At 54.2% G+C, this 15,271-nt stretch overlaps 1 protein-coding gene across 2 annotated transcripts; it reads left to right on the forward strand.

Moving 5' to 3' along the window:
• The first annotated feature begins 123 nt into the window (after nucleotides 1–123).
• Nucleotides 124–14,154, forward strand: Cul7 (cullin 7). Of its 2 annotated transcripts, none has more exons than XM_041656157.1 (26): nucleotides 124–415; nucleotides 1,128–1,808; nucleotides 2,168–2,319; nucleotides 2,431–2,928; nucleotides 3,454–3,592; nucleotides 3,680–3,876; nucleotides 4,113–4,371; nucleotides 5,169–5,406; nucleotides 5,500–5,605; nucleotides 6,611–6,838; nucleotides 7,049–7,139; nucleotides 7,233–7,404; nucleotides 7,510–7,615; nucleotides 7,891–7,986; nucleotides 8,223–8,398; nucleotides 8,680–8,813; nucleotides 9,063–9,245; nucleotides 9,462–9,568; nucleotides 9,658–9,840; nucleotides 10,948–11,108; nucleotides 11,255–11,471; nucleotides 11,548–11,845; nucleotides 12,995–13,140; nucleotides 13,233–13,359; nucleotides 13,449–13,654; nucleotides 13,764–14,154. In XM_041656157.1, exons 2-26 carry the CDS (start codon nucleotides 1,136–1,138, stop codon nucleotides 14,085–14,087), a joined length of 5,217 nt encoding a protein of 1,738 aa, XP_041512091.1. In that variant the 5' UTR covers nucleotides 124–415; nucleotides 1,128–1,135; the 3' UTR covers nucleotides 14,088–14,154. The 2 variants fall into 2 exon arrangements, with proteins under 2 accessions (XP_041512091.1, XP_041512092.1); XM_041656158.1 differs by having other exon boundaries at nucleotides 125–415; nucleotides 1,128–1,712.
• Nucleotides 14,155–15,271: the final 1,117 nt, after the last annotated feature.

The raw sequence follows: 15,271 nt of genomic DNA on the forward strand, positions 1-15,271 counted from the left end.
AGGAGGACCAAAAGGAAGAGGAAAGGGCGGTGCAAGGTTGGAGGGCTGCGGCGTCGAGGTGGCATCCGCAGCTCCGCCCGCCGCCGGCCCCCCGGCCCCCGGCCCCGAGCTTTCCTCTAAGTCTGGCGGAAACGCGCGGTGGCGGAGTACAGGCAGCGGAACGTCTGCCCGCCCTAGCCGGGACCAGACTCCGCCCTGCAAACAGTGAGCCTGCGCCGCCGCGAAGTCCCCGCAGGCCCCGCCCTCTGCCCGCCTGCCTCCTGCAGAGGCACGCCCCCTCCTCTGCGCCTAGACCCCTTCAGGGGGCCCAGGCGGGGCCCAAACCTTCGCCAGCACTGCAGCCGCCATCGTGTGCCGTGCGTCCCTAGCTCTGCAAAGGACAGGCCTCGCTCCAGGATCCCGGCGGATTTCTGAGGTGGCCAGAGCCCCACCGCGGCCCCTGCCCCTATTCTTGGCTTCCGATCGCTCGCCTGCGGAGCCGCTCGTCCCTTTCTCCACCATGCTTTAGGACTCTCCTGTATTGGGCCTAACCCCCACCCCCACCCCATCCTATCCCGCCGCGACCGCTCCCGATCTTATCCACCAAGCCCCGTGCCCCTTACCCATCGGACCCCAGGTGCACCTTTCCCCTGACCTCGCGTCTTTCCCCAGCCCCTTTCTGCAGTTACTGTGTTCATGGATGTCTCCATTCCTACCCCTTCTCCCAGTCCATCATGCTTTGTTGATGGCTACTTCACCGTCAGTGCTCTCGCCTTTGGGACTCACAACACAGTGCTTAAATTTAGAGATTGCATTCCATTCTGACTCAATCCTGTGCCTTCACACACCCCTTTCTCTAGGCTACCTTTATCTGTCCCAGGATCTTGGGCTTCTTTTGTAAATCCAACATCACCCTATACCATTGCCCCTCCGAACCAACCCACTTGAGGCTGAGATTTGTTCTTGAAGAACAATCTCCGCAGTGTTCTGCCCAGTCCTGGTCTCACCCAGCCTGAAGCAGGCCCAGCGTTACCCCACCCATGCTAACAGCTGTTGCTTCATTTGCTCCTCAACTCCTGGAAGCCCTTGGCTTTCTGACCTCCGGTCTCACTCAGGCTTGCCTTTTCTCTCTTCCTTGTGTGTCTCAGGTGCCAGGATGGTGGGGGAACTCCGCTACAGGGAATTCAGGGTGCCCCTGGGACCTGGCTTGCATGCATATCCGGATGAATTGATCCGCCAGCGGGTAGGCCATGATGGGCACCCCGAGTACCAGATCCGCTGGCTCGTCCTCAGGCGCGGAGATGATGGGGACGGGGACTCTAGCCAAGTGGACTGCAAGGCTGAGCACATCTTGCTATGGATGTCTGACGATGAGATCTATGCCAACTGCCACAAGATGCTGGGCGAGGATGGCCAAGTCATCGGACCTTCCCAGGAGTCTGCAGAGGCTGGGACCCTCGACAAATCTGTGCTGGGAGAGATGGAGACAGACGTGAAATCCTTGATTCAGAGGGCCCTTCGTCAGCTGCAGGAGTGTGTGGACACCGCTCCTCCTGCCCCTCTCCTTCACACTGTCCACGTACTCAGTGCTTATGCCAGCATCGAGCCCCTCACTGGAGTCTTCAAAGACCCCAGAGTCCTGGACTTGCTCATGCACATGTTGAGAAGTCCGGATTATCAGATCCGCTGGAGTGCAGGCCGGATGATACAAGCCCTGTCCTCCCACGACGCTGGTGAGGGGCAGTTTGGGGAGGAAGGGAGAACAGGAGAGGGTCTGGGTCGGCTCAGGGATTCACAGCACACTGTGACAGGAGCTTCTGACCTCATCAGTACGTAAATGGTTCTGTTGCCCTTCACTTTAAGATGGAAGTAAAGAAGTCGGGGGAGGAGTTGGGGGGATGTTTGGGGGGAAGACTGACTAAGCAAGAATGTACTCATTAGCTTTATATGCAAAAGAAAAACTTAGACTGTTGCATTTTGTGTGTGTGTGTGTGTGTGAGAGAGAGAGAGAGAGAGAGAGAGAAAGAGAGAGAGAGAGAGAGAGAGAGAGAGGAGTGATAGTAAACTTTGGCTCTAAAAGCAAATCAACAAAATATGTCATTCCCGATGAGCGCTGGCAAAGGATTGTTATTAAGTAGAAAACTAGCGAGCTTAGGGCGCTGTTTCTGATCGGAGGTGTGGGTTCCAGGGACGCGGACCCAGATCCTTCTGTCATTGAGCCAACAAGAGGCTATTGAAAAACACCTGGATTTTGACAGCCGCTGTGCGCTCCTGGCACTCTTTGCACAGGCTACTCTCGCCGAACACCCCATGTCTTTTGAGGGCGTTCAGTTACCGCAGGTATCTTGTGAGGGTATGGGGTAGTGGGAGCAGCGCACTTGTCACAGAGGATGCTGTGGAAGGAGGGACAACAGATGAAGACATGGGTGAGGCTCAAAGTGTATCCTACAGGTCCCAGGACGGTTGCTCTTCTCCCTTGTGAAACGCTACTTGCACGTCACCTTCCTCCTGGACCAGCTGAATGGCACTGCCGGGGAGAAAAGAGCCAAGAACAACTCTGTTCCCAAGGAGTCAAATGCAGGAAGGGGTCGGCTGGAACTGGAATTCAGTATGGCCATGGGCACTCTGATCTCTGAACTGGTGCAGGCCATGCGCTGGGACTGGGCCTCCAGCAGATCAGGGAGGTTGGCACGGTCCCCCTCTTCCATTTTCCAGCCTCAGCCCACAGATGCCAGCTCAGAGTTTTCCCGCCCCCACACCCAGCTTATCAGGAGGTCAAGGCGGTTTCGCCCCCGCACTGAGTTCGCCAGTGGCAATACCTATGCCTTGTATGTGCGGGACATGCTGCAGCCTGGGATGCGGGTACGGATGCTGGATAATTACGAAGAGATCACCGCCGGGGATGAGGGCAAGTTCCGACAGAGCAACAGCGGTGTGCCCCCTGTGCAGGTGAGGCTTCCCCGTAGTGGGACGAAAGGTTTACTCTGGGTAGGGCATAGCTTCTGTTCAGGGGGCTCTTATAAGCTAGCTCAGTTAAGATCTAAAGGGCAAAGGGGTCAACAGTTGAAAGGGAGGGCTACTTGGAGAGCTTGGGATATGTGGGTATAGGAGGTTCAGACCCAGGAAGAAGCTGATAGGTCAGAATCAGGAAGATAAGCCATTTGGGGCTAGATGGAGGCATGGAGTCATGTTGTATCAGAGAGAGGAACCAGGCACGGAAGCACAGGTTTGTAATCCCAGTACTGGGAAAGTAGAGGCAGGAGGATCAGGAGTTCAAGGCCAGCCTTGGCTACTTAGCAATGTTGAGGCCAGTCTGGACTACGTGAGGCCCAGTCTGAAAGATATATAAAATTAGAATAGATGGAGAATAGGCACAGAAGAATTGAGGCTGTCTATATTCCGTATACCAGTGTTTGGCTGTTGCGAGGTGCTATGGACTGTGGTTCCCCTTCCCTCTTTCCCCCCACTCTCCAGGTGTTGTGGGAGTCAACTGGCCGTACCTACTGGGTACACTGGCACATGCTCGAGATCCTGGGCTTTGAGGAAGACATTGAGGTTGTGGTTGAGACTGCTGAGTACCAGGGGGCAGTGGTCAGTGGCGCACTGGGTGTAGGTGAGCTCTGGGAGAGGTCAGTTCTGAGCAGAGAAGCAGCGTTCTAGGTGGGTGGTCAGTGACATGGCCATGCCCCGTTTTTTACAGCCCCGCCCTCCAGGCGCTGGAAGCCCATCACTGAGCTCTTTGCTCTGCCTTATGTGGTACCTGAGGAGGAAGACACGGAAGAGAGTGAGCACCTGACCCAGGCTGAGTGGTGGGAGCTCCTCTTTTTCATCAAGAAGTTAAGTGCAGCAGACCGTCAGCAAGTTGTACAGCTCCTGCAGGACAACATGGATGGGGAGGTAGGCACTCCACAGCAGTGTCCCAGCAGGTCTGGAAAAGCTTGGGCGGGGAAGCCGAGGTCAGACAGCATCAGGAAGACACAGGGGAGGAGTCCAGAGTGTTCAGAGACAAGTGTTGGCGGGAGCCAGTGCTGAGATTCAGAGTGGCGGAAGTGTGTGTAGAGATCCCCATTCCTACAGGGTGCCTCTCAGCATCTGTCCCTTCAGCAGCCTGCAGGGTGACTTTCTCCCCGTAGCATATTCTGCACGATGAGATCCTACCTGAGCTGACCGTACCCATTGAGCTGGCCCAGGACCTTCTGCTCTCTCTGCCTCAGCAACTTGATGACAGTGCCCTGAGGGACCTGTTCAACTGCTACATCTACAGGAAGTATGGCCCTGAAGCCCTGGCAGGGCAGCTAGGTTACCCATATCTGCTAGATGCCCAGCAAGATGTATTCCTGTTCAAAGCGGAGGCCCGGCCTCAGGGATCTGAAGGTGCGGCTAGTGCAGAAGGTGGGTGCCTTCAGGAAGGTGTCCTCGCAAGGGTGTCTCTGCCAACTGTTGTGCCATCATGTGTGAAAGACATATCCTACCCAGAATCCCATGCGTGCGAGTGTGTGTGTATACACAAAAGGACAACTACAGATGTTACTACTCAGCTACCATTTATCTTTCTATTTATTTTAATTTTATTCTAGCCAGGGGTTGGTGGCACGTGCCTTTAGAGGCAGAGGCAAGCAGGTCTCTGAGTTTGAGGCCAGTCTGTTCTACAGAGTGAGTTCCAGAACAGCCAGGGCTACACAGAAACCCTCTCTCAAAAAATACCAAGCAAACAAAAAAACAAAACAAACCTCTTAATATACACTGCGTCTGTGTACGGTGTGCACGCAGTGACTACCACGGCCAGAAGACAGCATCAGATCTCCTGGGGTTCAACAGATGGTTGTGAGCTGCCACATGGGTGCTGGGAATTGAACCTGGATCCTCTGGAAGAACAGCCACATTGATTCATATCTCTCCAGCACCACTCCCCCCCCCCCCCTTTTTCCCTGGTTCTTGCCAAATAGGCTAACTGGTCAGCAAAGCCCAGGTGGCACCCATCTCCACCTATTACGTCCTGGAATTACAAGCATGAGTTGCCATGTTTTTTCTGTAAGATTTTATTCATGGTTATATGTATATGTGGGGGTATACATGTGTGTGCAGGTATCCTAGGAGTCAAATGAGGGTGGAGTTACAGGTGGTCACGAGCTGCCTGACACGGGTACTGGGAACTGGTCAATTCTTACCACACACCCCTGTTCCTGTAGCCAAAGAACCCCCGTCTCAGAGTGCCAGCCCTGCCCTGCAGCATCTGGTGGAGGGCTTGGGCCCATCCGGGAAGCTCCTTGTGAATCTGGAGAGAGCACTGAGCTCTGAGACTCCCCAGGAAGACGAGGTCAAACCATGCCTGCTGCAGCTTCAGCGGCAGCCGCAGCCCTTCCTGACACTAATGCAGAGTCTGGACACTCCGGCCACCAACAAGGCCTTGCACCTGGCTGTGCTGAGGTGAGGGGCTGAGTGGGGCGGGTTTGGGAACAGGAGCGCCTCAGGCCAGGCCAACTCCGTATCTCTGTGCTTTCCCACTCCTGTCGCCCTCAGAATCCTGACAAAGCTGGTGAAGTTCCCTGAGGCGCTGCTGCTACCCTGGCATGAGGCCATGGATGCCTGCATGGCCTGCCTTCGGTCCCCCAATACTGACCGAGAGGTAAGCCTGTCTCACTCTGAAGAGGTCTGGAGGGGGAGACAGCAGTGATGCCGATGTCTCAGGCAAGGCCTGGGGGCACAGCAGAGCCTTTGTGCTCTTGGGTTGTTTTGCTTTTAAAATGAAATTTTATCTTTTTAAATAGGAAATACATTCACAAAGCTCACAAATCAAAATCAGACAAGGTATTCATTGAGAATGTTGACTGTCTACCTAATTTCTGTTTTCTCAGTGTCCCCCACCACACTCCTGCTGGTAACACACCTGTATTAATCTGTACGCCCATCCTGTGCTTCCTTGTGCAAATGGAAACAAGAGCTCCAGCGGCTCCTTTAAGAGGAAGGGGAGGGGGCTGGAGAGATGGCTTGTAGGTTGAGAGCACTTGTTGCTTTTGTGGAGGACCCAGGTTCAGTTCCCAGCACCAACATGGCAGTTCACAACCATCTGTAACTCCAGTTCCACGGGACCAGACACTCACGGAGTAATATATACATACACTCAGGCAAACCGTCACACACATAAATAAACTTTTAAAAGAGGAAGGGGAGTGAAGGAGGCAGAATTTTCTACAGGAAGTTCTGGGTATAGAAGACTTCAGCAGGTCAGAGGTCGGGGTATTAGTGAGTGCCCCAAGTTTTCCAAGCCACAATTACTGCGGGTCCACAGGTTCAGGCCTTCTCTGTTTCCTTCCGGCCCCCTAAAGCATCCGGGCTGGGGCCTAGTTCTTGGGAGCCACACCTAAATCAAAAGAACCTAGGGTTCTCTGGACCTGTTCCCCACATACTCACTGGGCCAGAATGGGGAGGGGAGGGGGCGAGCAGGCTCTTCCCCTGAGTTTGTAACTTGATTCTCTAACTCCACCTGACTTTTGTGCCTCTCCTGTCTTGTCACTTTCTGCCACACTCGGCCTTGCTCAGCCCCTGGCACAGAGTGGGCGTGTACCACCGCAGCTGTCCACGTAGCCCATACTCCCCTCTTCATCCTCTGCTCCCTCACACCCCCTCCCAGGTACTCCAAGAACTCATCTTTTTCCTGCACCGCCTGACCTCGGCGAGCCGGGACTATGCGGTGATACTAAACCAGCTGGGAGCCAGAGACGCCATCTCCAAGGCCCTGGAGAAGCACCTGGGGAAACTGGAGTTGGCTCAGGAGCTGCGGGACATGGTGTTCAAGTGTGAGAAGCATGCCCACCTCTACCGGAAACTCACCACCAACATCCTGGGTGGCTGTATCCAGGTCAGGAGAAAGGGCAGGGTGAGGTTGTAGTTCTGAGCTGCAGAAGAACGTGGATCCTGAGCAGTGGCAGGGGGAGGGGAAGGAATAGAAAGAGGCTTGAGCAAGCCTGGGGACATCCGTTCCCTTACTGTTTCACCTTTCCTCCACCTGCATTTGCGTGAGTCTTGTGTCCCTTTATGCACCCACCTTTCTCTGCTGTTCCGGCTCCAGATGGTCCTGGGCCAGATTGAAGACCACAGACGAACCCACCGGCCCATCCAAATCCCTTTCTTTGATGTGTTCCTCAGATATCTGTGCCAGGGTTAGTGTCTGTCTCTGAACTGTTTGACGTCAGCCATGTTCCCCTCTATACCGACCTGACTGAGACCTTCACCCCCTTCCCACTTCTTCCTAGGCTCCAGTGAGGAAAGAAAGAAAGACAAGTACTGGGAGAAAATGGAGGTGTCCTCCAACCCTCACCGGGCCAGCAAACTGATAGACCGCAACCCCAAGACCTACTGGGAGTCCAGCGGCAGTGCCGGCTCCCACTCCATCACCTTGCACATGCGCCAAGGTGTCCTCATCAGGTAGTGAGTGAGCTCGCACGCAAAACCCTCCTGCCCAAGCCTCTTGGGCCTGAGTGCAGACATGACAGGATCCAGTTCCCATCGGTTCTTCTTCCCCCCTCCCAGGCAGCTGACTCTCCTGGTGGCTGGTGAGGACTCCAGCTACATGCCAGCCTTGGTGGTGGTGTGCGGGGGTGACAGCATCAACTCCGTTAACACGGAACTCAATGCGGTAGGGATCCTTATGCCATTGGCCCACCCTTTGCAGGATCTCTCCTCCTGCCCCATTCTAAACTCCTAGCTCCTCCCACCCATCACGTGCAAACTAGAGTCTGGCATCCTTGAGCCTGTGCGATGGCATTAGCCATGGAGTGGTGGGAGTAGCAGTAAGCCTCTTTGTCAGGAGCCCATGTCCCCGGGTGGAGAAGGGACTGATCTGGCAAGAGGGTAGAGCTGATGTGGTCATCTACACACATGGAGGTGACAGCTCTCTCTGCCACTCACCAGGTGAACGTGATGCCCTATGCCAGCCGGGTAATCCTTCTGGAGAACTTGACACGGTTCTGGCCCATCATCCAGATCCGCATAAAGCGCTGTCAGCAGGTGGGACTGGGGTGTGGGGAGTGGCTCCCGGGTATAGGTCTCTGAGCCCCAGCATACAAGGATAAAACCCAGGTCTCTATCGCCAAACTACCTCACACCAGCCCTGAACCTTGATTCCTCTATAGATCTTGAATCTGGGTCTGGGGTAGTTCAAGGGGTGAAGCTTGAAGTGTAACCCACCCAGCCTATCTCAAGGAGGGTGTGGGGCCAGCAAAAACAGGTCTCGTGTGCAACAGGGTGGCATTGACACACGCATCCGGGGACTGGAGGTCCTGGGCCCCAAGCCCACCTTCTGGCCAGTATTTCGGGAGCAGCTGTGCCGGCACACCCGCCTCTTCTACATGGTTCGGGCACAAGCATGGAGCCAGGACATAGCAGAGGATCGCCGGAGCCTCCTGCACCTGAGTTCTAGGTACGCAAGAGCTTGCGTGTGTCTGTGTGGAAGATCAGGTTCGGGAAATGAATTGTAGGTGGGGTTCTTAGGATGTCATGAGATAGATCTAGTCTAGGGCTTGGGATGGTCAAAGCCTTCTGAGGTGTGGGGCTGATGGGAGAGGGACTTCTGAGGGCTGGAGTGGCATCCCCTGGCAGGGCAGGGCTCTTCTGGAATACTGAGTTGGGAGCTGGGCTGGCTGCTAGGATGCACACTGAGTAAGGTAAGCCAGAAGGCCTGCACCTCCTTCTTCTCCCCAGACTAAATGGGGCTCTGCGCCAGGAGCAGAACTTTGCTGATCGCTTCCTCCCTGATGACGAGGCCGCCCAAGCACTGGGCAAGACCTGCTGGGAGGCCCTGGTCAGCCCGCTGGTGCAGAACATCACCTCTCCCGGTAACCACCCCACAGTACCGCCCACTGCAGGGCAAACCCTGCTCCTCAGCTCCTCCTCACCAGAGAAACACCTGGCTTCGGCTCTGCCCTTAGGCTGTTGTCACCTTTGTCCCCTTTTTTTCCAGCCAGGATTGCTCCTATACCCGTCCGTGTCCTTCTGTCTGGTTGTTCTTTGTCCCTTGTTCAGCTCAACATCTCCTCTTTCCCAGAGTCAAGCCATCCTTTGCTTTGTTTTTCCTCCACCTCCAGACGAGGACAGCACCAGCTCTCTGGGGTGGCTGCTGGATCAGTACCTGGAGTGCCGGGACGCAGCCCACAACCCCCAGAGCCGCGCGGCGGCTTTCTCCTCCCGGGTTCGCCGTCTCACCCACTTGCTGGTTCACGTGGAGCCTTGTGAGGCAGCAGCTCCAGTAGTGGCCATCCCCCAGCCCAGTGAGTGCTCGGATTCCAGCAGGAGCCTCCACCCAGCTCATGAGCCCCGAGATTGTCCCCCCTCATGCCTACAAGCTCAGTCTGCCCATCTTCCATTTGCCACCCCATCCAAGAAGGTCACTTTGAGGGACAGCCTGTTGGGAAAGGCCTCAGGACTTGTCCTCAGGGAGCTGAGGGTCTGTCAGCCCTGACTCTGCCATTTCTCTGTCTCTGTAGAGGGCAGAAATAGAAGCCATGACTGGAGCTCCTTGGCCACACGGGGCCTTCCGAGCAGCATCATGAGAAACTTGACCCGCTGCTGGCGGGCTGTGGTGGAGGAACAGGTGGGCCGCAACAAGTGTGGCGTTGGGGGCGGGGCGCTCTCACAGCTCCATTTTGGCTGCCCCTTCATGCTCCTGCCCCTTCCTTTCAGGTGAACAACTTTCTGACCTCATCTTGGAGGGACGATGACTTTGTGCCGCGCTATTGCGAACTTTTTTATAAGCTGCAGAAGTCGAGCTCTGAACTGTTTGGGCCACGAGCAGCCTTCTTGCTAGCGATGCGGAATGGCTGTGCTGATGCCTTGCTGAGGCTCCCATTCCTCAGAGCTGCTCATGTAAGTTCCTCCCTTACCTCACCCGCTTCTCTTCCTCTCAGCTTTCTCCTGCCTCCCCAGAGTGGACCACCTCAGTCTCGATGCTGTGATCAGCAGTAGTTGTATAGTAGTTGGCTATATATTGAAAACTAGGAAAAAATCATTACATGTACCATGTTAAAAGATAGATAGGTAGGTAGATAAATAGATAGATAGATAGATAGATGAGAGATAGATGGATGGATAGATAGATTGATGGATGGATAGATAGATAGATAGATGATAGATAGGAAGATAGATAGATAGATAGATAGGAAGATAGATGATAGATAGATAGATAGGAAGATAGATAGATAGATAGATAGATAGATAGATAGATAGGAAGATAGATAGATGACAGAGTCTCAACTTGTACCTCTGGTTCTGGCTGACTTCCTGGCCTTGAACTCAGAGGTCAGCCTGTCTATGTATTCCAAGTACTGGAATTAAATGTGTGAGCTACCACACCCAGCATTTCCTTTCTTTTTTTTTTTTAAAAGATTTATTTATTATGTATACAACATTCTGCCTCCATGTATGCCCACACACCAGAGGAGGGCACCAGATCTCATTACAGATGGTTGTTAGCCACCGTATGATTGCTGGGAATTGAACTCAGGACCTCTGGAAGAGCAGCCAGGGCTCTTAACCGCTGAGCCATCTCTCCAGCCCCCACACCCAGCATTTTCAAAGGTCCACGTAGCCCAGGTTAGCCTTAAATTCACTGTGTAGCCTAAGAATGACTTAGAACCTGGCGGTGATGGCACACACCTTTAATCCCAGCACTCAGGAGGCAGAGACAAGCCAGGTCTACAAAGCAAGTGCCAGGACAGACTCCAAAGTTCCACAGAGAAACCCTGTCTCGAAAAACAAACAAAAAGAATGACTTAAAGCCTCTGCTCCTCCTGCTTATTTGAGTGCTGGAATTTTAGGCCTGGACCATTACACCTGTGCTTCTTCATCCTGATTCTACCCCAGTACCTCCTAAAAGGAGGGTGGACGCAGGTGGTGCTCACCCATTCCTGCCTTCTCCCCTTCTCACTCATCACTGACTCACTCACTCGTGGTTTTCCTGTGCTCTCCACGCAGGTGACTGAGCAGTTTGCTCGGCACATTGACCAGCGGATCCAAGGCAGTCGGATGGGTGGAGCCCGGGGAATGGAGATGCTGGCACAGTTGCAGCGGTGCCTGGAGTCTGTCCTGATTTTCTCTAGCCTGGAGATAGCCACCACCTTTGAGCATTACTACCGGTGAGTTTAGATCCGTTGAGTGGGATGTGGAGGAGGCAGGTTGTCTTCTGGGCGGGAGGGCCTGAGTCTAAGATACAGGCAGGCAAGAGTGAAAACCTGGGCCAAGCTGGCCCCACTGAGACCTGGCCCGACTGTGTGTGCTGCAGGCATTACATGGCTGACCGTCTCCTGAGCGTAGGCTCGAGCTGGCTGGAGGGGGCTGTGATGGAGCAGATTGGCCTCTGCTTCCCCAACCGCCTCCCCCAGCTGATGCTGCAGAGCCTGAACATCTCAGAGGAGCTGCAGCGCCAGTTCCACGTCTACCAGCTCCAGCAGCTGGATCAGGAGCTCCTGAAGCTGGAAGACACGGAAAAGAAGATACAGGTGTGTTTGGGGAAGGGACGAACAGGGCAGAGGTAGGAGGAGGCCTTCAGCGTTTGTGAACCTTATTTCCTTTCAGGTGGCCCATGAGGACAGTGGCAAGGAGCAGAAGAGCGAGAAGGAAGACACAGCTAGGGAGAGAGCATCTGTGGCTATGGCAGAAGAGGAGGAGGAGGAGGAGGAAGAGGAGGAGGAGGAAGACGAGGAAGGGGAGGAGGAGCTCTATTATGAAGGGACAATGCCAGAAGTGTGTGTGCTTGTCCTGTCTCCACGCTACTGGCCTGTCTCCTCCGTCTGCCACATACTCAATCCTACAACATGCCTGCCCTCGTACCTGAAGGGGACCTTAAACCACTACTCCACCTTCTACAGCAAGAGTAAGCAACTGGGAAGAGGGCTGGGCTTTGGGGACAGGAGCTGAAGCTAGAAGCCTGTGTGGCTACAAACATGGCATCCCAGTGTGCCATCATGGCAAGGGGTACAGGATAGAAGAGAGAAGATTCCCTTATAGGGACAGGATGGATCTGAGGGAAAATGGAGGAGGTTTAAGTTTTAGCTGGAAATGGGGCTGCTGTTGGAATCCAGACCCCAGGAACATCTGTGGGAATTAGGGAGCTAGAGGAAGAAGACTTTTTTATTTTTATTTTTTTTTTAAAGATTTATTTATTTATTAAGCATACAATGCTGGCAAGGAAGGTACCAGGTCTCATTACAGATGGTTGTGAGCCACCATGTAGTTGCTGGGAATTGAACTCAGAACCTTCAGAAGAACAGCCAGTGCTCTTCCCCTCTGAGCCATCTCTCCAGCCCCGAGGAAGAGGACTTTTAAGACAGGCCACAAAAAAGGGCTTTAAGAGTGGGTGTGTGGCCAGGCATGGTGGAGTACACCATTAATCCCAGAACTCTGGCGGCAGAATCAAATGGATCTCTTAAGAGTTTGAGTCTAGCCGGGCGGTGGTGGCACACACCTTTAATCCCAGCACTCGGGAGGCAGAGGCAGGAGGATCTCTGAGAGTTCGAGGCCAGCCTGGTCTACAAGAGCTAGTTCCAGGACAGGCTCCAAAAGCTACAGAGAAACCCTGTCTCGGAAAAAAAAAAAAAAAAAAAAGAGTTTGAGTCTAGCCTGATCTGCTTAGCGAGTTCTGGGCCAGCCAGAACTACTTAGGGAGACCCCGTCTCAAAAGCAGAACATAAGAGTGGGCGTGTGCTCCTCCCGCAAGGTCACGTGCACTCAGGTGAGACTCTACACTGGGCAGCAGCAGAAGGTGAAGAGCAGGGATCTCCAGGAGTCCCAGACAAGCGGGACAAGCCTCCCTAACTCGGGGACATTGTCTCTAAAACAAAGAAACCTGCTTGGCACAGACTGGCATAAACTGGCACCTTGACACTCAGGGCTCTTAAGGGAAGCTGAGATTAGGAGCTACCATTCCCAGAAGGCCTGCCTAGGGTTGCGCACTGCAGAGATCAGCAAGGCGAAGCTTGACTGATGGTGCACAGCCCCTCCCTTCCCTTTGGCACTTCTCCAGGTCAGAGCCACCTCGTCTCAGAGAAAGGTGAACAGAGACGACTGCAGTGGACCTGGCAGGGCCGGGCAGAAGTGCAGTTTGGTGACCAGCTTCTCCATGTGTCCACAGTGCAGATGTGGTTGCTGCTGTATTTCAACGACGTAAAGGTGGCCTGTCCCGTCTTACTCACTTTCCTTTGCCCCCATCGTCCCCAGCTCACCCCTGGGGGAGGCCCTGAGTGCTTCCCACATCTTCTCAGGTGTTGTCTGTGGAGAGCCTGCTGGCGCTCTCGGAGCTCCCTCCAGATGTGCTTCATCGGGCAATTGGGTCCCTCACCTCCTCAAGAGGCCCCTTGGACCTTCAGGAGCAGAAAGACGTACCGGGAGGTATGCACTCAGGGGCCAAGGAAACTGTTCTGAGCCAGGGACAGGCTTCTCAGGGCCCTCCCCAACCAAGTGACCAATGTTTATTTCAGGAGTGCTCAAGATTCGAGACGACAGTGAGGAACCCAGGCCAAGGAGGGGCAATGTGTGGCTCATCCCACCTCAGACATACCTGAGAGCTGAAGATGAAGAGGGCCGGAACTTGGAGAAGAGACGGAATCTTCTAAATTGCCTTGTTGTCCGAATCCTCAAGGCTCATGGGGATGAGGGCTTGCACATCGACCAGCTTGTCTGTCTGGTAAGCAGGGTGGGTATGGCCATGAGGTGCCACCCTTGATCTGCTAGTGACTGGCATGGAGGACAGACAGCTCTGTGGTTTTGACCTGTTATTTCCTCTCCCATCTCAGGTGCTGGAAGCCTGGCAGAAAGGCCCATGTCCTCCCAGGGGCTTGGTCAGTAGCCTTGGCAAGGGAGCTGTGTGTAGCAGCACGGATGTCCTCTCCTGCATCCTGCACCTCCTGGGCAAGGGCACACTGAGACGCCATGACGACCGGCCACAGAGGCTGTTCTATGCGGTCCCTACAACTGTGATGGAGCCGCACACCGAGTCCCTGAACCCTGGCTCTTCAGGCCCCAATCCACCCCTCACCTTCCACACCCTGCAAATCCGCTCCCGGGGAGTCCCTTATGCTTCCTGCACTGGTACCCAGAGCTTCTCTACGTTCCGGTAGCCTTGGCGATGGGGTCCAGAGTAGGTAAGGCTGGGCTTTCTACAGAAAATAAAACCTGGGAATTTGATGATCTGACTTGTGTGGTGACTGCCAGAGGCAGTGAACAGGGGTGTCTGGTGATGGGAGGAAGTCCTCCGACATTCAGGCAGTATTCTGACAAATCAGGAGTCTTGTTAAGGTGAGGAAGGTGGATTGGAGAGCAAAGGAAGTTATCAGGCGTGCCAGGGAGGGGGAATTAAACAGCCAAGAATGGATCTCCATTCCTGCTCAGAGGGTATGGTCAGACAGATACTGACTGGCAGGTTGGACACCCAAGCCCACTACACTAGGCCACATGGTTTGTAATTTGGGCAGGTTACCAAATAAGGCTCCATTTCCTCATCTGTGGAGCTGGAGAGGAGTGGCTAAGGGATCTTGGCAAGTAACAGATGGAACCTTTAACACAAGGAAGGCCCCGCCAGCCCGTCCACATCCGCTTTAGCTACTATTTCCCAGGGCCAATACAGCCATTCCCTGAGGGTGACAAGGTAGAAGACCTTTGTGAGTACCCCAAAACTTGACGGCTCAGGACCTGGAAGGAACTGGAGCATCTCTCTGCTCCTCACAAGCCGTTCCACGGTCGCCCTCTTTACAGGGCCCTTCTCCTCCAGTCAAACAGAGCTGCACAAATGGCTGCCCTTGGGCCCCTGCCACTAGCTAGCCCCCAGGGCAAGCCTGTGCTTCCAGGATTGGCTACCCTGACCACACCCACATTGGACCAGGGAAGAAGTCTAGAAAACCCCCTTGCCAGAGGTAGACCCGTTTTAACAGGGGTACAGAGGAGAAAGCAGTCTCTGGCCCTTAAAGATAAGGAGGGGAGGGAGACAAGGAAGAGCCAGGTGGTGAGGGGCACAAAGGCCAAACAGAAGGATCTGCATGTGACCCAGAACAGACTTGGAATGGAGGCCAGGGTTTGGGAGAGAGTATTCGGAATAAAGAACAAGGCATGAGGGTGAGGGCTGAGCTCTAGCAGACAGAGGCTAGCTTGCTTTCCTGCCCTGGTCCCATGATAGCTCTGGTCTGTTAGCCCATGACTGTCCAGAAAGGCCAGAACATATTGGGTTCAGGGTACATGGGGTTTATTGTCATTTATCACCTGGGAGCCTTCCTCCATAGCAGAGATCATGCCTTTTTAAATATATAAC

This window comes from Microtus oregoni, unplaced genomic scaffold, assembly GCF_018167655.1.
Source record: "Microtus oregoni isolate MIOR12 unplaced genomic scaffold, Mior012 000007F_ref0000211, whole genome shotgun sequence".
In the NCBI taxonomy this organism is placed as follows: domain Eukaryota; kingdom Metazoa; phylum Chordata; class Mammalia; order Rodentia; family Cricetidae; genus Microtus; species Microtus oregoni.